The 23,376-nt window shown below is 41.3% G+C and overlaps 1 protein-coding gene across 2 annotated transcripts in view; it reads left to right on the top strand.

The window, feature by feature from the left end:
- Positions 1-558: 558 nt before the first annotated feature.
- Positions 559-23,376, top strand: part of phf24 (PHD finger protein 24) — a 29,518-nt gene continuing 6,700 nt past the window's right edge. Inside the window, exons 1-6 of one of the 2 annotated variants that reach the window (XM_071466585.1) lie at positions 559-901; positions 11,087-11,514; positions 13,776-13,961; positions 19,215-19,293; positions 20,855-21,057; positions 22,000-22,166. In XM_071466585.1, coding sequence (XP_071322686.1) covers positions 11,089-11,514; positions 13,776-13,961; positions 19,215-19,293; positions 20,855-21,057; positions 22,000-22,166 — 1,061 coding nt within the window. In that variant the 5' untranslated portion in view covers positions 559-901; positions 11,087-11,088. The remainder of the gene's footprint in view (positions 902-11,086; positions 11,515-13,775; positions 13,962-19,214; positions 19,294-20,854; positions 21,058-21,999; positions 22,167-23,376) is intronic. The other variant, XM_071466584.1, reaches the window with a different exon arrangement.

A 23,376-nucleotide genomic window follows, 5' to 3' on the forward strand; every position in this document is an offset into this window, starting at 1 on the left:
ACATTACAGAACGAGATGCTCTCTGGTGCTTAACAGGAGGTTATTAGGGGATTGTTGCAATTCCAAATAAAAGTTAGAAACACTTCAATATGAAAACTAATATACGATGATGTGATTATTGCAGTGTGGATCATTCACTAAAACAAAGTTGTCTGGAATCAGAAATGATTTCATGTCACACACAAACCTGCTAAATCAAAATTCAGACACCAGCCTTCCCTTGTAGACATACCCCCCCCGTCCCCCGTCCCCCGCCTCTTATACCAATTCGGATTCAAACGGAATTCATACCTTCAAGCTGCGCACCCCCCTGCGGAGCCCCCTTATTATATTTTAAATGTCTGCGTGGAATAATTGGCTGCTGAGGAGGCATCTCTCCTAACGTCATTATTTGGGGGAACCGCGGGGCTCTGGCCAATCAAGAAGCTCCAGGTTCAGGACTGAGGAGCGCACAAGTTATTAACCTGAATGATCACGACGCACTCGCTGTCTCACAGGGCTCCAGGGGGGAGGGAGGGGGCTGCAAATATGACGGTCATAAATCCGTGGTTGAACTTCAGTGGCTGTCTGTGAGTCCGCACTGAGGTCTCCTCCGATGCCGAGGGAGTAGATCGGGAGGGAAGGAGGGTGAGAAAAAAAAAAAGATTTCAGCACCGGAGCTGTCCGCGGCTCTCGGAGAAGTCTCTCGTCCTGCTGGAGAGAGAGAAGCTGCTTCCGACTGTACATCTGCTGAGGGGAAGGAATAATAAACTGCTGTGCCGTTCATCTCTCTGCGGGCCGAGCAAAGGGCGCACACACTTCATTTAGAGCAAAGTCCTGCCATGCTGCACGGCCGGGCCTGAGACAGAGAGGATAAAGCGCCCGAACAAGTCGCGGTGACCACCAGCCTTTACCCTTTCAGGTGAGTCCGTATAGGCGCATGAGGCTGCGGGGCTTTCCTCTTTTAAATGTTACCTAACAGACTGTGCGCCGGTCTAGACTCGGGTTTTTGTTTCGTTGTTGTTGCAAACATGGAGCAGTGACGGCTGGATTGTGCTGGGAAGCCTCCATACAGACGCTGGCAGTGTGTGAGAGGCACATTTAGGTCAGCGCACGCATGGGTGTGGGTGCGCGCTGGGGTTGTTAGCACACTACAGGAGTTCACACCGCTGTGCTCTGTGGCTTCGGCTGCCTTTGCGTCCCTCTCATTTCATGACGGAGAACACTGTGCGAAAAACCTGCAGAGATTTGAGTGAAAAGACAAAAATCTGAGGAGTTCTCGGACTATACTTAGCGCATGTACGTCACCTGGGGGGGGGGGATAGCTGTTAAAGCATAGGCTGCTGCTTGTTTCCTATGACCTTTTTTAATTGTCTCAGTGAGAGATCCTGCAACTATAAAGGCATGGCTGGATGATTCTGAATTGATGCCCCTGTCTGCAGCAGACACACTGTAGTTTGCTATGTCTCCTGCTGGGCACTTTTCCCCAGCACTGTCCCACAGGGGAGTGCTGCTGTCCATTAGGCTCTCCACCAGTCTTTGTTTACAACCCTGTTATTGTTATCTTGTAGCCCACATAGATGCATAAACAAGCCAGTTTCGGTGTTAACCTTGGATTGAGTCCCGCTCCTCATTCTGTGGCAGGTCCCTGCAGCCTGAGCTGCTTCACTGCCGCCTGCTATGTGCTTATTGTCAGTTTCTCTCAGAGCGTTCGGCTGGCACAGGCTCTCAGCCTGGCAGCGCCTGAATGCCAACGTGATGTCTCCAGTCTAACGATGCTCTGAGATTTACATTCCCCCTCCATTCAAGTACTTTTTTTTCTCCTCCTTGTTCTGTCCAGAAGTTCAATTTCAAAGCCTCCGTGTGCATTTGTTGAGCCTTGAGAGTGTGATGCTTTTTGTGGAAAATGTGGTTGTTGTGTTCAGGTACAAACACAAGGAGGGGAGATGAGGCAATGAAATGCCAGAGGGAGAGTTGTTGTTTCATGCACATAGCAGTATGTTTCTTCCAGAGGCAACGAGGGATCTGATCAATGCAGGCCAGGGGCAGCAAGAGATCCTTAATCTCTCTGATTTGATTTATTTAGCTCTGTGTGTCCGAGTGCACGTACATGTGCGTGTTTTAAATGGTTGTTAATGATTCCACTCACTCGCTATTACAGGGATCTGGGTGAACTCGTTAGTGTAATTAGTTCCAGGTCTTTGCTTCCCTGGTCCGTGGGTGAGATCTTTGGCTAAAGGGGGATTCATTCTCATGAAAAGGCATGCTTTGTGGTGCTTCCATTCAAAAAATCCCACCCCCCCCCCCCTCCCCTCCACTGAAACAAGGACTGAAAAGAAGGGCTGGTTGGGATTCTAATCAGCACATACCGGTGACATCCAACAGCTTTGTGAGGGGAATCATACAGTCAGAGGAACACACACCAGGAACACACATGAGGGCAAAGCCAGATACTGCTGAGCATCATTTTCATGATATTATGATCTAGAGTAGATAACAGTATGTTAGACCAGTGTGGCTTGCAAATGAGGTCTGTTTTGTTTATTCCTATGGATAAAAAGAATTCAAAACTACAGACATGAAGCTGTTCTTGTTGGATATGTTGCTCTAAATCTGCGAATCAACACCTTAGACTTCACGTGTCTCAAGATGGTTAAAGGGATGATAAAAAACGTTTTTTTTCCAATTTTGCATGATTTTTGTAAAAAAAATTAAAAAAAAAAGCTAATTCGTCCCGATGCAATGATTTTGCATTTTCTTCAGACAACATTTGCAGTAGTTAAACGTAGCTCTGTCGCACTGACCTTCAAGTGGGATCCTCCCAGGTTTTCTCAGGGGCACCTCAACAGCCAAATGTACCAATAATGACAATAGGCCTGCTTCTATGATTAATTCTGATTTAAAGAGCAATCTATTTGAGCGTTGACCGTAGACCCTGATATTTCTTAATAGCGGTGCTGTTTTTCTGCTTAGACTGATAAATGGCTGTTACATGAGCTCCTGCAGATCTCAATAACTTCCCTACAGTGACACTTGGGCAGCAGAGGACTGAATACTAATATAGACCTTAAGATGTCCCCATTGGTCTCTAATACACTTCAGTGTATGGGAGAAAATGGATTCCAGTCCAAAGTAAAGCTGAATGCACTCAGCTCTTGTCTCCAGTCTATGTGACAAAAATAGATCCACCAAACCTGATTTTTTTTTTACTTGTCTGTCTATAAAGCATAACATCCACAAAATGACTTAAGGTGGAATTAAGAGTGTCGTAAACGCAGTGATGATGGAACGCCAGTCCACTGTGTTGGTTGTTATTCTTGCTGTTGTGAAGTGACGTTAGTTTGGTCTGGTAGTGTTCAATTGTGAAGTGTGGACAGACTACAAAAGGGTTACTCAGAGAAGCAGAAGAAAATCACAAGGACTTAAAGAGCTATTTGGTGCCACCTCCCTCTGAATTTATCAATATTTAATTAAACCAAGATGCTCTTGAGAGCTTCATCATGTGAGAGCTTGTCACGCTAATATGAGTCAACTACCTGAATGTCTTTTGAATCTTAAATCTAAACTCTTGGGAGAGAAATAAAAAAGCATATCAAGTGTCAGAGAAAATGGGGAAACAAAATGAATGACTCACTTTTCCACTTAATCCTCCAAAAAAACTGGTGTTCTACTCTGGTATAGAAGCCTGGGTCCTGTCACATGACATAAGACATAAAAATTAGTGAAAGTCTGATATACTTCACCATCTCCAGACTACTCTGTCGCAGTGCAGCTTGACAGAATAACATTTCTGCAGCCATATATGTCAGGTCTGCCCCTGGCCCTGTGGCCTTATTTTCTGTCCCTCAGTCCTGATCTTTTTATTTTTTTATCTGGGGGCATTTAAATCATTCAGAAAGGTCCGGGAAAGAGAGCAGAGCAGCGGAGACAGCTGCTCCTGCAGGAGTCTAGTGAACATCAAGCCTGAGGGAGTTTTATCTCTTCCTCCTCTGCTTGTAGTGCCCCCAGATGTAATATGAAGGGTGAATTTGGGCGATTGCTTAGCCTTAATGACACCACTTTGGTACTTGAAGGGAAATGTGCCGTTTATCACAAGTGATGTGTGATTTTTGTTGTTTGCGCCATCATTACTATCAGGTAAAATATCAATGTATTCAGCAAAGTCATTGCTGAGATATGGGAATTACTACAACATAGTCATCACTGAACTGGTTGTAAACAAGCCAATAGTTGAGTTACATTGTCTGAACAATTTCATCTTGAACAGGAAATGTGTGCGTGCACAGTTAATTTAAATGGACTGCACTTATATAGCACTTTTTTAGTCTTGGGGACCACTCAAAGTGTTTTCCAATACAATACATATGAAATTCAACCATTCATTCACACATACTGTACATACATCACATCTATAAACTGATGGAACAGCCATCAGGGACTATTTGGTTCAGTATCTTGCCCAAAGACACTTCTACATGTGGACTGGAGGAGGGATCGGACCACCGACCTTTTGATTAGTGGACAACCCACTCTACCTCCTGAGCTGCAGACAGAAGTCTACGTTGTTGTGATTTATTACTAATTACTTAACAGAAAAGGCAATTTGTTACATTACCAGAAAAAACAAGCAAAAAAAAAAAAAAACCCTCATATGGTTAAACAAGCAGCTAGTCTACAGTGTGGAGGTTTTTATTTACCACTACCAGCTAGCTTAATGTTAGCTTGCCAAAGTCCTGTCCCCACATTGAAGCTGTAGGCTTCACCCACCTGGCTAACCTTGCAGACCATACTTTTATTTCAGGTTATCACTGTGCTCCTGGATCATAGCAGATAACCAGGTCAGTGCAATGTAATTACTGTGGATAGGAATGATCACCAAAGCTATACAAGTAGGGGCAAATTGTACTAAACAGTTTGACTGACATGAATATGTGCACCCTCTTCAAAAGGTATTCATGTCTCCTTTATTTTTTGAAGGTACTCACTAGCAAGCTTTCGCGGATGAAAAACAAATAAATCACCTCTCTTTTTTGTGAGTATGAAGCGTGCGTAGGTGGTGAGCTGCACAAATGTTGCTGTCAGTCAGGAAGGAAAAGGGTTGAGCTGTTTGACAGGCCTGTGGTCAGAAGCTGTAGGATCTCAGACTTGGGAAGCAACCAAGTGACAGGTTACTCAGCGCTATCTAATACACTAAGGTATCAAAGCAATGCACTGACCCACTTGTGTCAGAATCGACTTGTAAAGGGAGAAAAAAAAAAAAAACAAGGCCCTTATTTAAAATTCATAAGTTAACCTGAAAATGACAAGGTCTTCTGCTCGCTGCAGTTATTTTTCTCATCAGTAGTGGCTTCATTCCCAGCTCTGTTTGAAGAATGCAAATACTGAGAGGTACATGCTTTTCCAGCATCCTGTCTTCATCTTCCCTCTGGCTTCATATAATGTCTTGTTACATATCGTACATGAGTGTAGATTTCCAGTACGAGCTATTATCGAATTGTTGTGAGAAATGAGTTGGGGCAGGGAATTTATTAATAATGCATGTAAACAGCCACCACTTTTATTTTTTTCTCTCTATATACTTTGTCCTATAATTGAGAAATGAGATTTGGACTTAGAGTTATGAGTGTTTGACTTTCAAAGGAAATTAAAATTATATTCATGCCATTTTCTGCTGGCACTGAAGGGATGGAGTGTACAAAGACCTTGGGGTTTGTAATGGCACTTAGTTTATTGTTATTGTTTCCTATTTTCCCCCCCTGCTGTTCATGAAGCCTACTCACTTTGCTGGCCATTAAAGAACAATTTCTTTATTGTTGATTATCTAATTTAAAATGGCACAGTCCATTATCTGCACTGCACAGTAATTGAGGATCCAGCTGTGGTAGCAACATTTAACCACAATATATCAACCATGTCATTATTTTAATCCCTCCCTTTAAGGGTACAAAAGCTCTCAAAGTTGTTGTTGTTTTTTTTTTTTTTACCCTTGGGTTCATGTGAAAGAAGCAGCACTTTACAATCTGATCCATTGCAGGCATCTCTGACATCTAAAGGCTGTCACTGTCTAATGTCTGCGCCAGCGCTGCTCTGAGCCCGAGTGGGAAGGTCACTACAGTGGATAATTAAGTCGCTATAATAATCAGTGTACCATCCTGTATTGTGATCACCACTTCCTCTCATCAGCAGTCCATGTATGAGCTGTTTAGGAGCAGGCTTCTGGTAAGAATATTTTTACATATTCAAGTGGTTCCAATCATATCCAAGCTAGTCCTATTGAAAGTCTTTTGTTTGTATCTCTGTTTGCCTTGTTGTGTGGTTGGTCTTTATCTTATATTTATAAATATCTTCCAATCCATACCTTCCTGTCCTGATTTCCTTCTTCTTAGCTCTATTCTGTTCATCTATAGGAAGCCTAACTCTTTTCAAACAAAGGGCTATCCCCTTTTATCCTCAGTAGTTTTGATCACTGGTTCCCAACCTTTATGGCTCGGGACGCTGAGTGTAAATGTCAACCAAGACATTTCCTGAACCTCAGTTAATTTTCGAATTTCCAGGGTTTCGTTTTCATTGAAAGCTGAACAACCAATCACAGCAGCAAAACATGACGAAGCACAGAGTGACAGAAAAAACATGAACAGACTCCAGCATAAGTGCGGTTGTTGTTTTAGAGGAAATTGACTGCCCAGTTCATTTCATGAAGCTTAGAATAAGTTAAATCAGGAAGACACTCCTTCTGCTTTCATTCATGATTCCCTCTATCTCCCTCTATCACCCCTGTCCGTGTAATCACCAGACTTCAGGTGTTTGGCAGCCAATTGGATCATGCCACGATCTCGACCAGCCAATCACGTTGTCCCAGTCATACTGGGACAACGTGCTGCTCTCCTCATACTGCTCTCCTCCACCCCCACCTGCTCTCCTCCACTCCATTCACCTCCAGTCTTCATATCCAGTGGGAATTGCTGCGTCCCAGGTTGAAACATGAGTGTGCTGATTGGTCTGGTTTCCAGGCTAGCACTAGAGTGATGCTTTTTCTTTTTCTTGATTATCTTGTCAAACATCTGAAATTTCCGGACTTACCATACACCTTGTTGGGGAGCCCCAACTCCAAGGTCAAGAACGAGCGTGTTAGATTTGTGAATACCCTGTTGAAGGACTGGATATACTCCAAAACGGATGAAGACAGAGGATCCACACACAGTTCTGGTTGTACTATATTCCATGTCTGCATAAATAGGTGTCTTTCCATCCACATATTTTTATGCATATTTTCAATTTACTCACGGAGAAACCTGAATAGAAGTGCTGAAAATTAAGATTTGAGTGGTTATCTACCACATAGAGGTACCACAGTGTCCCCATTCCTCCTTTGTCTGTCATCCAAAATCCAAACTATTCCGCCATCGAAATAATGGAATAGAACATTTCAGCCGAAGCTCATCTGTGCTAAAAGACAACCCACTGAGCTGATTGTCATTCCAGCGGTTAGGATAGCAGTCTAGCCAGTATTCCACAGGCCTACATATGTGTATTTTAATCATTATATATTCTAAGCATGTGGCTGTCATTCGTCAGGCTGCAGGAGGGGTTGTTACTCGGAAGACTGACTGTTTAAATGAAGTGCTTGTCCTTGAGGAAGAGAGTCCACAGAGCAAGGTTTGGTTGTTCGTATACAGAAATCTCATAAAAGCAGTTATTTCAAATGATTTATCAAGTTTATTTCTTGTTTTCTAACCATTAACTGAAGGCATTTCACCATTAGCCTGATGTTTCACTTTTGTCCAACTCTGAGTAACTGAGTAGCTCTTCCAGAGCTGCAGAACAACACAGTGCATCAACAACACACGAGCCATTTTAATGAGCAGTTGGCATTTTGGAGTATACTTCATTTTATACTGCATTTTACCAGTGAGGACTAATGACATACTTAAAACATGGTTAAATAAAATTAGTCAGAGGGGACTGCTACCAGCTGCTTCAGCTGCCTTGACCTTTGACCTCCCTTTAGAGAGATGCTAGGCAAAAGAGATATTCAGTGTAGCAATCTATAAAGTCTCACTTTTCCTCTGATTTGTGTTAGTGGAGGTGACATGTAATTTCACCATGTGTTGTTTTGTATCGTTTAAATGTATGAAAGCAGACAGAGTGCAGCCCGTGTTGAATCGTGGATGATACAAATGAGTTGTGTGTTTCGAGTCTATGAAGCCTAAGTCCGCCAGCAGCCTGAGAACATAAGGCCTTGCGGGCTATTAGAGACAGCCTGGGAGGAAGAGAGAGGGAATGACTCCCATTTCTCATCAAATACATGCGATTGAATTTCACACAAGCACTTATGTGGAGCGTGGATGGATGGGATTGTATTTCAGAGCAAAGACACATGTCCCATAAGTACCATGTAATCAACTTGAATCCACGACGGCGCCTTTTTTCAATAATGGAATTCACGGTTGCATCTCACTTAAGTGGAAATGAGAACTAAGTCAGTGCATGCTGTACGGCATCTGACAGTGCATTATTTCAGTGAAGGTGTATAGGAGTTATGCAATCACTTGAAAATATTTGGTACAGAGTTCTTTACAAATGTAGGAGTTAACACGTTTTGCAGATTCCAGCAGGAAAAGAAAAGAGTCATGTCTTTTGAGCCTTTCATATTTTATAAATCACATCAGTCATGGTTTTGACAAGATTACGTATCATAATAAATAACTTCTTGCACCTATGTCTTGTGAATTGATAGACCTCACTCTTTTATTGCCAAAAACAAACAATAACTATAACAGTGATATTATCACAATCAAATTGCCTTGGTGTTGCAGACAATTGCTCAGCAGGCTAAAGATGCTGGCTGGGAGGGAAGTTAATTTTCTCCTCGGGGATGAATGAAGTTGATCTTACCTTATCTTAGCTCGAGTTGTTTCATTTTGTGAACAGTCGGAGGTGAAGGGAAGAGATGCCAGGCTTGACTGAGCTCAGCAAGTTGTGGTGATTGATCCCATGTGTGAGTATCCTGCTGTGAGACCATTAAAAAGAAGCACGCATGTTGTATGCACGTAGATACACATGCATATCAAAGGTTGCCCTCTTGGGATTCCCTGAACAAAATCTGACTTGACTGACTGAAATAATTATTGGCGTTAATTTACCAATCCTAAAACAGATAGTGATTCTTGCTGACCCACACATTAAAGAGGACCTTTCTGGTGTGACCTTTGGGCAGAAGGTCCGGGGGTTGCTGAACGATTCAGGAAAATTGCTTGGGAATATAGGATGGAAAAAACCTCACTCAGCATAAAAGCAAAGTTCCCATGAGCGCTCATGTCTGTGACACGTGACGCATGACGCTGAACATACAGTGGAGGTGAATGGTGTTTGCCTTGCTGCTAAAACAGTCAACAGTAGTAGTAGTTCCAATGAAACCTGTTCACAGTGAACACTGTGGAGCTTCTGAAACTAACTGGGACATTGTTTCTGGCAAGAAACTTGATTTTCTAGGTGTCCTCTGTCATTGCTGTCAGCAGCACAGTTGAAATTTCTTTCACCTACATTTTATTGGGTGAAGGCAGAGATCTCAGAGAGAGACATCTGTAAATCTGGACGAATAAATCCACAACTAGATACCACTAGGGTAAGTAAAAAATATGTTTTTATGTGAACTATGCCTTTAAATACTCAATTTTGTAGAAAATGATTGCATTACTGGCCAGCAGCAGCATTTACAGGCATTTGTGTGTGTGTGTGTGTGTGTGTGTGTGACTGTAGTGATTTGAACTGTGAGGAGTTATTTATTGTGTTATTTTCTTTATCCATATGTCAAGAGGATGGGGATATCCTACATTTTCCTTCACAAATCTGAATGATTTTTGTCTGGCAGACTTAATGTTAAGCTCTGGATTTTTCACAGCATCGATAAGCAGTTATTCATTGTTGTTCAGATGAACGTCATTGTTTCCGTGATGAGCTGCATAGAGCCAAAGACACACAGAGCAAGGTATAGATTTCTGCATTGATATGCACAGTATCCCTTACTTTGCATGTGGAGGTTGTGTAGACATGCTGTCTTGCTTGCTGCATTGAAAGACATACAAACTCCTCATCGTGTATGTAATATGTGTGCTGTGAGTTGTGGGACCTGCTTTCTTAGTTTGCACTTCAATATCCACATCTTCATGTGGATTGAACTATCAAATGAAATACAAGCAGCGAGTTGGGAGCAGATGGGCAGGGTATATTAGTAATAAGGAGAGGAGTTGAGGGACACTGGTGCTGATAGAAAGAGATGTGGGAGATTCGGCGAGACCGAGCTGTTCAGGGTGTGCAGAAAACGTAAGGACATTCGATAAAATCTGATGCGCAAGGAGTGTAACTGTTTTCATAGGTTGATGATCTTATCTCTATGTGACTGCAGAGAGTTCGCACATTTTATTCTTCCATCCTTTACAAGAAAATTATGATTGCACCGAGAGCTCTTGAGTGAGTTTACTGCCACTGCTATAGTATCTACCTCTGTCAGCTCCTCTTTAAACCCCATCACTCAGAGTTTCAAGTCTTTCTTCAAGTGACTGTCAGTATACATCCTTTTGACTGGGAAGTACCACCATAGGATGTTAATATGTGTATGCGCCACACATGAATGGCAGGGGGAAGGGGTGGGGGCGGTTTGAAGTCACTGTCACAGTTTTCAGTTTCAGCAGGGAAAAAGATGCTAAAATGGGTTGTTCAGATGCTCTTTGAAGGCCCTGAAAGATCTAGATCTAGAATAGTTTTGGTAATTTGAGATTTTATATATTTCTCTTTGCATTTCCTACTGGTTTGAAGTGGGTGGAGCTCAATGATGTCATTTTCTTGCATACACAATCACAAAGTAGAAATATTAGATTTTTGCTTATTTGTGAGTTTATCTGTCAATTAATGATAAATAGGAAGGTTTTAAAATTTTATTGTTGCTTGTTTAATTAATATTTAACAATATGTTGAAATGTTTACAATGTTTGGGGGCTTTAATCTTGGCTGGTAGCTGTACTGTTGAAGGTGAGTGTTATGAGGCATTTCAAATGCAGCATACTCCTGTAACTGTTCTTTGTTTCTTCGTCTCACCATCTGTCTGCAGCCATGGGAGTGCTCATGTCAAAGAAGCAGCAGGTGGAGAAGGTGCAGAAATGCAGTGCCGTCGTCTCTGCCTTCCAGGCTGGCCTTAAGGATCGCCCTGCCACAGCCAAACAGGCAGATGGAGAAGTGGAGGAAGTTGATGGGCCTGCCAAAACTTCAGCCACTCCTGAAGGGAAGAATACAGAGGAGGTGGAGAAAGAGGAAACAGACAACACTGCCGGTCCGTCCACCTCCCAGCAGGCCTCAGTTCCTTCGAAGGACGAGTGTAAGGTCAACCAGGAGGCTTGGTCCAGGTTACGGGATGGGAAGGGTGTGGAGCCTGAAGATCTTGACAAGACCCATCAGCTCACACCGCCTGCTTTCGTGCGGCCCAAAAGGGAAGCCGATGACGACCAGCCTGTAGAGGTGGAGCTGGAAAAGAAAGAGCAGGTATTACATGATTATCATGGTATATGTCATTGAATCATAAATTCATTAAAACACATTTTAGTTTTACAACACACACACTATAATTCCCCAAGTCTTGAGATTAAATAGGTGTCCGCAAGATGTCAAAGAATCTCCATGGCAACAGCAGTACGTTATGTATTTTCCTCCTTTAGGAACTGTTAAGCTTTATCTAAACACCATTGTTGAAGGTGAGACAGTATGAGTTTGAGGTTGTTTTCTGTGAGGCCTTTTATTTCCACACTACCACCAAGATGTGTTGTTTTTGTACACGAGGGCTCTTCACAGCAGGCAGGCTGCTTTGACGGGCTCCGAGAAGCAACCCTATCCAGGGCGATGCTGACTAACAGGTGATGGAATTCATTGGAGCACTGACACCATTCGGTTTTTCTATTTTGTAAAGAGTAAAACACTGCACAGTAACTTTGCGTTCTGCCAGTGCTGCACTTAAACAAGAGGCACAGGAATAAAAGTGTCTACCTTGCAATAATTATAAATACGATATAGCTAGATATCAGAACTTTGAAAGACTGAAACTGAATGGAAAAGATGTGCTGCTCACTCATCTATGGCCTTGCTAGACCACAATGAGTAAAGCAATATTATGGCATGATTTACCAGCAAGCTAATGCTTTTGGGAAGTGGGTATATTTGGCAGGAAACTGGTTTAAACTGGTTTCTGTCACATTAGAGTTCTGTATGGCCATTAGCAACTGTCTCTTTATTTTCTCATATCAAGCATGGTTTACCTCAAGGGCTCGGCATTGGGCCCTTTTTTGTTTTTTTGCTCGCATTATCTATGCTACCGCACATGTCTTTAGACATTACATCACTTCTCTTTGATCTTACTTTCAGTGATACCTACAGATGGTATAGAAAATGGACATAGAAAAAAGTGAATCCAATGCCAAAGTGCCCTAAACCTGCATTCTATCTAATGACCATCAGGGGGCGACTCCATTGGTTGTTGCACTGAAGTCCATGGAAAAATGGCCCCACTTCTCACTTGATTTATTACCTCAGTAAACGTTTTCCTAATGAGTTTATGGTCTCAATTGCTAGTTTCAAGTCTTCTTCTATACAGCATGATGTTCATTTTTAAAATTTTGGTCCCATTTAGAGGAAAATGCATTAGGGCAGGGTTACTGTGCATTAGGGCGGGGTTACTGTGTGATTGACAGGCTGTACCTCACATGGCAACCTGCCTGACAAATAGAGCAGGTCAGATCCACCCCTCACTCCTCCTCAGCCCCACCTTGTCCAAATATGGTTACTTCTGTTTCCAAAATCCAAGATGGCAACAGCCAAATTACAAACTCCAGGGTTCAAAATGGTAGTCCACATACCAATTGTTTACGTCACGGTGGGTTGCCATTCGGTCATAACTCAGTGTGTCCATGGAAAACCTTCACTTTAAAACATGTTGCATTGAGTTGTTTATTTATTTTATTGTAGTGGATTTTATTTTAGACTTTTTTGACACTCAGTGAGCTTTACTCTTGCATTTCAGAGTGTCAACTCTGAACACAAGATATTTCACACTTCAATAGGTAAGGAAGGTCGCTGAGCACAATCATGCTCCCATGGCGATAAACCCTCCAAATTTTATTGATTCCACGACCTTTCCTTTAGCAGAATATTTTGGCCAGGATTTCACTATGCTGTCTCTACACCAAGTTTGAGAAAAGAAAAATCTGTATGTTGTTTGTTATATCCAACACACATGCCGTACTTTCTGAAATTGAAACCTGTAGAGAAATTATCCCATCTTAGAAGTTGATGAATGACCCTCTCCTGGGTCATTTTGGCTGGAGCTTTGATGCAGGATTGTTGATGTAAACTGAGTCATCAGGACACAAGAGATAAGCTGAAATCATAAGCTGAGCTATGATGAAAAAAAATTGACAAGGTGTCATCTGTGATGTGTCTACAGCCCTGAAGCTGGTGCTGCAGCACTGGAATAGAGATAAAATCTGACAGTGTGTTCAGTTACGCATCCTACAGTCATTTTCCCTGTCTTGACATCTGAGTGTATATAGCTTATAAATGGAGTGTACAGAGGAGATGGACACAGAGCACATGTTAGTCAAGTCCACAGATATCAGTCTTCATGCCAAACATAGTGCTGTCTTAAGCATCTGTCCAAGAACACGAGCAAAGTACACAACACTGTTGTTACATTAAACAACAGCCCTCCTACCATCAAACCGCACTCTGACTGACACGTACTGTTTTTACCTCAGCCACCAAGTGATGAGATGTGCGACGTTTGTGAGGTGTGGACGGCCGACGACCTGTACCCCTGCAGGATCTGCACGCGGGTGTTTCACGACGGCTGCCTGAGGGAACTGGGCTACCTGCGTGCCGAGGCCCTGCAGGAGATGAGAGATACAGCCCACACTGTTACTGGCTGGAGCTGCTACTATTGTGTAAGTCTGCACAGCTCACTGCCACCACCACATACAAGCCTCTGTTTATTATACTTCTTATTCTGTTGTACCCTGTCATTTTAAAGTACTCTTAATTTTTATGTAAATACAGCGTCTTCTTCAGTGTTTCTATGACGATAACGATAAAGGCGCTATAGAGAGAACAAGGTTTATTGAGTCATATTTTGTTTCATGATTTGGTACATAAACCTGAATTGCTAAATTTAACAATTGTTCTTCTTGTTGTAAAATCAGACTTCTGTCATGCCTCTTCAGGGACTAATATCTTTACCTGTTATTGCCTTTAAAAAAACAGACACTCATCCTCTGTGCCTACGATGTCAACCAGCCAAACACCACACTATATAATCCTGTCAGAGACACACTGAGTCATGTGAAAAAAGACTGTTATTTCCAGAAAAACAACAACCAAAAAGTTTCATGTATCATCTACAACAGTCTACAGTGGCAGTGTTCATAAAGGAGATCATTTCCTACACTCAATAGTGAAGTTTAAGTTGCATAAACATAGGGGTGCCAGATCAGAAAATACTTGTATGACGCTTATGTGGGTTGCTTTGGAAGGCACTCATGATCTAATGATTCTTTGAAGCAATATTTCAATTTGAATTGTAATTACTTTTGATTGGCTTTTTTAAAATATATTTTAAAAATATGCTTAGACAAAGCATAGGCATAAGCTTACCTTATTTCTTCATAACATGGTGAAGATGTTTGACAGCTCAGCACTGTAGCTGCTTGAGCTAATGTTAGCTTCACGGAGTTGGAGGATGAGTGGAATTGCAGCTCACAGTTCTCAAGTCCTGAATCAGAGCTTATAAGATGGTAGGTGTTAAAATTATGATATTAATGTTCTTAAAGGTTTCGGTCACAAGCTGTTTGTCATACTTCTTTTTATTTCAAAATGTCAAACAAGATGTTTCTTCTTCCACAAAAGCATCTTTGGCCAAGCCTAAATGTACTGACGTCAGTGGGCAGAGCGCATATTAACCACACAACAACCGATAGCATTTTTACATAGAAGGCATTTTGGCTTGTCAGGAAAAGCCCAGTTACAGTCAATATCATTAACTGTGATTCTCTATCCTTTATGTGTTGGTCACAGTGAATTAGCTCAGAAATCTGCTGGCCACCAGCAGTCAAAATCAACTGTTGCTGTCTTAAACTTGTGCTTGCCTGTTAATGCACTGTTAATTGTTATAAATTAAAACTGCAGCTGCTGCAATGTGAATATTTAACTGCTTCAAATAGCGATTTTCTTTTAAATGTATGAGAATTGTTGGGAAGTGGTTGTGACAGGGGTATATTGCATGCAGCATTTGCATGAACTTTTAGGATCAAGTATCTTCTAGAAGCATGAACATTAGCATAAACAGCAGCTATCATACAGCACAACTGTAATGCTTCACTTTTTTTTTTATTTTTTTTTATTGTGAAACTATTTCAACTAGAGTTCAAGTAAAGTGAGGCAATGTTTTGGATGGGTTTTCAGTGTGAAACAAGATGCCCAGCCTCTCATCAGGAATTCAAGGCCAATGCCAAAACTGATGACTCTGGTGATCATCGCCCTGTGAGAGGCATAATGCAGTCTGTTTTAATTCTACCACAAACAGCTGAAGGGTGCTTTTTCTGGAGGACCCTTCAGAGTGGAGTAGGGCCTTTGCTGTGAGAAGCAAAATCACTTGCCAAAGTTGCGCTTAAAGGGAAATCTTTTCACACAATCTGTGAGAGGACGTTGAAAGGTCCTCTTTCTTTGGCTCGCTCCTTCAGTGTGTGAGGAATGGGGGTGGAGGGAGACAATTCAGTGAGGGAAAGAGAGAAAGAGATGTGTGTGTTTTTTTTATTTTTTTTATTGTTTTATTTAAATTCTAATCTTTACAGCTAAAGAAAACAGGAGACTTGTTAGCAAATGTCAGTCAGCTGTTACAACCCCCCCACCTCACCCCTCCCTTCTGTCACATCTAACGTTTAATTTCACACAGGCACTGGAGACTGCTGCTGGCAGATGGGCCGAGTTTCCTTGAAAGTGGATTTACAGTTAGCCTTCAAAGCAGACGGCTGCATGCATGGCGCAATGGCAGCCAATCAGTGCGAGGAAGGGTTTGTGAACATGAGGGACAGCTCTTTATAGCACTGACTTGTTTTTGATGTTTGCTGCTAGCTCAGGACTAAGGCACCGTGTTCAATCTCATGTCAGAATCAAGGAGTGCATTCATGTAGCTGAATGCAGGATGTGTAAATGACATGGAGCACGATAAACATTAGTTTTGACTTCTGTTTTTATCCATTCAGTCTTCACTCTCCCTTTAGCTCTGCATGGTTTCACCAACTCCTGAGAAAAATATCTGACTCCTCAACTGCAACATGTTTCAGGTTTATGAGAACGTTCCCACTGAAAACATCTGCCTCTGCTGTCAGATAAAAGTGACTAAAAGGCTCTAGAGACACAAGGGGAACGGCTGGGTTGGGTGATAATGCTCTTATTTTATTACACAATCTACTGATTGCATCACTTCTAGCGACACAGTCATCTAATTTATTATTAGCATAGAAATATTGATTCTTGCCACTTTGGAATGAGTAAAAAGATTTTTTATTTTTTAACTTCCTGCTCTGGCACTGACCTTGACCACAAGTTTTTAAAAGACCAACACTGTCATTTTTCTCAACAGCACAGTCTCAAATAACCATTTAAGGGAGCTGCAAGAATTAAAATTAGAATGTGTTGTTATTATTATACTTTTCCCCTTGGGACTTGATGAACACAGCAGCTCTGCTGATTAGAGAAGCACAGAAATGATCTCTAGGAATGAGCAAATAAAGGAAGCACTGTCCTGATGACAGCATGATTACTTTTTGTTCTTGATGTTGGTTCACATGTCACTTTCTAGAGTGACAGATGGATAGATAGGTACTTTGGGAATCCCTGTGGGAACTGTAGTTTAATTAGGAGCTTAATAAGATGCAGCTCGCTGAGAGCTGTAAGAAATACCATAATGAAAAAAAAGAAAATAAGATAGATTTGACAGATTGTGTTGTGCATGCTGTATTTTTCCTACCTCCTACATGGCTTAGGAAAATTATATTTATTTTATTGGAGGTGGCATACATAAGTAATTTCAATTCATCACCTGAAGCGCTCAAAAGACATACGTGACGTTCAGTTTCATGAAGGCACTAGAATCACCAAGCAGCGGATGATGATCTGCTGCATTTTGAGTATTATGCCTGGTGTACTGATGTACAAATCTAAATGTTAGCTAATTGTTCTCCAAGCTTCCATTGACCTGCACTAACTGTTGAATGAATGCAAGATTTGTCTTTGGATAATACTTTATTCTGAACTATGAAATGTATCCATGTTGGGCTTTTGAATGGCTTTGGTGATTGTGGGAAAACTGCAAATCTGCAGCAGCCACTGTAAGACACGTACGAATAATGTGGAAAAAGCATGGAGGGTTTTTCAGTGTCACATCTGGTCCAGAGCTCTTTCAACAAGGGCACAGTGTCCCAGACTTTGTCCACACATTTTTAGAGATGTTGCAGGCAAGATGTGACTGATTTATGTCTGTCTAGGGTGCCATGTGCAGATTTCCTTCACTTTGGAAAGGCCGCTTGGGGCAGATGTAGGGTAATCCTGAATGGATGAGTGCATGAATTAATGGATGGGTGAAGGAATGAAGAATGGAAATGAGTTTCTTCATATGAGTGACATTTCCAGATCCATTAGGTGCTTAGTATATTAAACAAGCTAAGCTGAACCGCCCACCTGCATCCAGATATTAGAAGGAAAATTTGGGTACTATTCAAGGCAGAGCAAATAAGTACCGTAAATGAATCATTAAATACTCCTACAGTATAGACTGTTGGTCTGTGAATGCAGCAGACAGTGAAGTGGCAAGGTGTTGGCAGTTGCTGTGATCTCGATGACAGGTTGAAAAAGTACAGGAGGACACCACACAGACAGCACGCAGCTGAACATGTGTTGGCCCACATGTTCAGCTCCCACTGGCTGATATAATGAGGCCATGTGGCCTTGTTCATTTGTGGTGGATTAAACTTTTGTACATAGAGAAGTCTGAGGATACAGTAGGTGGGGAGTGGAGTAGTAGTAGTTAGAAGTTAGTTGTAGTTGTAATCAGCTTCCTTATCATCTCTTATTTATTATTCTTATTTAAAGGGAAATTCCGAAGTTTGTCAATTTTGGTGTTCATATAATATTTTTGCTCTTAATTATAGGTGGTTATTATAACACTGCTCTCAGCTGCAGAGTTGAGAATGATTGAATGTAAGAGAAATCAGGTCAAGCACTTGTCTGTCAAAAGCAGTCAGACCTAAAGTAAACATAATTCAAACTTCTTAGTGTTATAATTCATAGCATTTTAAGAAGTGTTGCTTGACACTGACATATCAGCGTTTTATCCATTTCCCTATTTGATTGTTCAGTGTTTGCTGAGCTTGAGGGTGTTTCATTCATTTATTTTTTGAGGTGGTTGTGCATTTTCATGTAGATTTCATAAGTTGGCGTTAATAAAGCCCTGACAGATTGTAACAGTATGGACTATATAAAAAAAAAAACTGGAATAGTCTTACCTCAATAATCCCAAAGGGACCATTTGGATGTCATCATGTCAATTATCTGGTAAATATTATAGAAATAATTTACAACTATAGGCTTGATATTCAAATCAGTGTCTCCTATGAGTTTCCTTGTCTGTGGATTTGCTGATATACAGACTAGACTATACACACTAGAGCATCAGAGGACATTTATGTTACTCACATCTTTAGATCAGATGTAGTTTTAATTTTCCATAACTCTGATTAACTGCCCAGTTTTTTTCATTAAATGAAATTTTATGAAATATCAAGCGTCATGACTTAACTGCAGTTAACTGGAAATCTTCTTTTCTTTCTGGCTGTCTTTTACTAATGATTAAGTAATGAAGAGACTCAGAGATAGAAGAGCACATCATGGGAATCACCTGGGAAACAGAACAGTTGGTGAAATGGATCCACAATCCAATTCTTTGAATGCTTGTGGCTAATTGCAGGAGGCCCATCTGGGAGTAACACCATATAATTAGAGTGCACTCACTTATTGAAAATCAAGTAATGTGCCACTTTTCAGTAAAAGAAAAAAGTCTGAGGCTTGATCTTTTCTTTTCTTTCTTTTTCTTTTTTTTTTTTACAAAGTGTAATTCTCTGCCCTCATCTCACCCTTTTGTGCAGGATAATCTGAATCTACTCCTAACAGAGGAAGAGATGTACAGCCTCATGGAGACCTTTAAGCAGTGCAAGATCATCCCAGGTGAGTCACTGAATCAAGGTTAGACACAACATAAGAGTGGGAGGTGGTGGCAGTTAAGGAAATGTGGTCAGAACTTCAATGTATTTCCAGTCTGGTCTTAATTGTAATAACTGCTGGTTAGCAAATGTTAACATGCTAAAGCAAGATGGTGAACACAATAAGCTTTATACCTGCTAAAGAAAAACCTGAAAGAAAAATGTCTTCCTATTGTTTCAACAGTGCCCGTATTGTGATGTGATCTCAACATGCAAATTAGGGAGGCAAGACTTGGAATAGACATGGTGCATCCCAGGTCGAGGGAAGCAATGCTAAGAGATGATATTATTAATTTCTAATTCACCGAAAACTGTCAGTGATTAGCCTACTACTGGCCTTATAGCAGCTTTTGCCTGGCTGACTTTAGCTAGCAGGACGAACCAGAGTCAGGTGACCTTTCTACTTGCTGTGGTCACACTGTATGTACTGCATTTTGAAATGGCTGAGAATACAAATGTTTTCTGTCCAATGTGATCACACTCCAATGCATTCTGCATGTATACCTGACAATAACTTGTTTTTCTTTACCCAGAAAACATATGCTGATACAGTTCTCATTTTAATAGTATAGATGGTGGACTCATTTTGTTTTTATTTTTCCAAAAACTAGGCAAATTAAACTTACTTCAAGATTACTTAAGCAAAATCATAATCAACTCTAATCCTACTTGGCTCTGGTTTTATGCTCTGCTGTACCATTCCAGCCATCAGAAATCTGCACACTGCAAGTTTTATGACTTCTATCCTTATCTCCATCATTATGACTCCACTTTCAGCATATTTGAGTGTTTGCAATTGGCTATGCGAGTTAATCAAGACAGCGTTAGCGTCACAATTACCATAATCTGGAGACATATACCAGTACTGCCTCGTTTGCTTGCCCAATGGGTCTAGATACATAAATACCAATAACATAAAATTATAATATTGAACAATAATAATAAAGTATAAGATAAATGCATGAGCACTTGAGTGGAAGAAGAAGTGATCTTCCTGACATTTTTTTAAATCCAGATCATATGTGTAAAAAAAAAAAAATAAAAGATTTGTGAATGAAGCAGTTTACTCCTACTGTACCTGTTGCCACCTTGGCTGGATTAAGGAGGCCCCAGGCTGTTTGCAACTCCTAACCCTTTTTATGTTGTATGAAACGATCTCTGCACATCCCTGCCTGGTCTATGTAGCCACTGAACTTGCAGTGCTGCATTTAGCTGGAGAAACATAATAAGATCATTCAGTGAACATTTGACAGAAATATATCCACGTAACAGAAAAGCCTGCTGCACATGCTCTTTTGTTCCTTTGAATTTATTATTGAATTGCTCAGTCAAAGTTATTACATTATTTGCCCTCAACCCAGTTGACTTCCAATTGTGTGGTATTACTCTGCGGCTTTGATGGAGGGCAATCAGTGGGAGGTGGTCTTGCCATTGTAGAAAAAGAGTCACCATAAGTTAATTATATCTGGAAGACTGGTTGGTGACTAATTAGGTTTGATGCGATGAATTGTTCCTTGCTGCTCTAGAGTCATGCCTGGTGTCAGATGAGCTGCTGCAGTATCGTCACTTTGCATCCAAGCAGCAGTTTGATAAGGACCTGACTGATGAACAAGAGGAGGAGGTCCTGGCCCAGTTTGCGGCGCTGGATCCTGAGAAGAAGGGTCACATTGAGTGGTCAGACTTCCTGTACTTTGAGTCTCTGGCAATGTTGAGGAAGTTTCGTACAGAGGTATAGTATACCAGAAAACAGTTAAATATATTCAGGAAATTGTCAGAAGGCAGTTATACAGTTCCTGATTTGTTACACAACCCAAGTGATCTTTGAAAATCATGATGCTTCTTCCTCATTCTTTAAGTCTTCATACTCAGCCATGAACTGTGTTGTATGTCATTGCAGCAACAGTAAACTGGGAAGAATGTTGGGATTTTGGGGGTGGTATTAGATATGATAAAGGTACACTCACCCTTTCGGTGTACAGCAGTCTCACCATAAAAGCCTCTGATGAAGTCTGTTTTGTTGTTGGATTTGACTGGTTGACCTTGAGGTGTGAGCTTTGCTAGATCATGAAATATGTCTATGGTTACTATGATAAACTACTATAGTAAAAGGAGAAGATTTTGAAGCCTTAACTTGCTTGATATTGTCTTCACTATCAACAGTCTCTGCCATTATGGGAGAGAAGTGTTTTTGGCTGTTCAAGTGTCTGGCATAAGCTTACCTTCCTCTGGTCAGCCAAAATACTCTCTAATCAGCCTTGTAGAGCAAGCAGGAACACGGGTCAAATAGATTATGTTGAGTGAGGTTAGTTTGATGGAATTGCTCAGGGGGCAAAAGCTGCCACAATTTTGGCCTGCACCCACCTGATTGAATTACTCATTTTTATTGTCACTTGATCACCACACAGCAGTTTAAATATTATGCTTTGTTTTTGACTTGGGAGATTAAGTTTACAGTTTGTGGACCGTGTGTGGCTCTGGGGTAGCACAGAGTAAATCACTGCTTGCAGATTATATCAGACAGTGCTAATGTGATTGAGTATGATTAAGGCCAAAGAAATGAGCCCTAAAAATACCTTTGCCAGGCCCCTAAATTACAGCAATGGAAAACATGAAAGGGGAATGGAGTAGGTCCACCTAATCTCACACACTTGTTGGATTGAATTTTTCCTAGAACTCACTGGTGCGCCTGATGACTGCCAAGGAGAGAGACAAAGCCCGGTCAGTGTTCCTGGGTCTGGATCTGGATAAAGACGGCATGATCACAAGAGCAGAATGCCGCCAGGCCCAGCAGTCCTGGTTTCACAATCTCAGCAAAGACTCGCAGTCCTGTAATGTGAGGTGAGCACACCAAAGGAGAGTCTGCAAATCCAGTCAGTTCTATGCTCAGTAGTGCATAGTAATGTTCTTTGAATAAAAGTATCCCATGTCAAGACAGAAATAAGAGGCACACAAGTCAGGTAGCAGTTTGGGGAGTACGGGTCTCATCTGCTCGCCAACTGCATTTTGAAGAGAGAACAAAGGTTTGGCTGGTTAGGGAATACAGACAATGACAAATGTAACTGGAAGCAAGATACCATGCCGTGTATTTTATTCACTAGATATGGTTCCTCTAGTTGGCATGAGCCACAGTAACAGTGTTATTTTCATCCTTTGCAGATGATACCCCACTTTTCTTGCCCAACATGTTAACCAATAAAATCTGACAGATCAGATCAGTGTCGGACAACAGAAAATTGTTTTAAAATGCAGCCTTTGAGCCCACAACTTAATTGTCTTCATTAGGTTGATGTTTCACATTGTGTTATTACAGCATCAGTTCAAAATGCAGCAATCCTCAGCATCCATGATAATATGGCAACAGTTTGAATTCAGCTACCAGTCAGCTCATGTTCATGTTCACTTTAAAGGAGCTAGTTGTAAGCTTTGCTGTTGCCACATATCCAACATTAGCATTAATAGCTGTTTACTTACCAGTCTAGAAGAAATGTTGAGAGTTCAGTATCAAACCTCATTCCTTTACTCACCAAGAGCTGTGTCTAGCAGTGGAAAGCGAGGTCAAAGCTGGCTTTTGTTTCTGTCACCTCTGTTCTTCTACTGAAGTTAGCATGCTAACCAGCCAGCCCTGGTCCATCTCGTCAGTTTCTGATAGCGAGTCAATGTAGCCCCCAATCTGCCCTGAAGACATAGTGCTGCTCAGAGAGCGTATTATAACCTCTTGAACTGTAAAGACAACATTGGCTGAAGCTCTTGTCAAGTGATAATCACCACCACCCACTCCCAGCAAGAAACCATGTTTGGAACCAGAAAAAAATAACAAATAGCCCCTTTAAAAGGCCTGTGCTATCATGTTTCATATTAGATATTTCATCATAGCAGGAGATGAAAGCTACAGATAAGTCTAGCTTGTGAATAAATACTACTTATGTTTTTGCCACCTAGAATCCATTAACTTTGGCATGACACCAGCCCACACAAGGCTGACAAAACAGTGTCAAATTATATAATATAACATAGTTTTTTAGAGTTGGCTTTGTTAATTACATTTTTG

The sequence above is a fragment of the Trachinotus anak genome, unplaced genomic scaffold (genome assembly GCF_046630095.1).
Source record: "Trachinotus anak isolate AG129_WGS33_773 ecotype Australia unplaced genomic scaffold, CSIRO_AGI_Tana_v1 ptg000028l, whole genome shotgun sequence".
NCBI classification, from domain to species: Eukaryota; Metazoa; Chordata; class Actinopteri; order Carangiformes; family Carangidae; genus Trachinotus; species Trachinotus anak.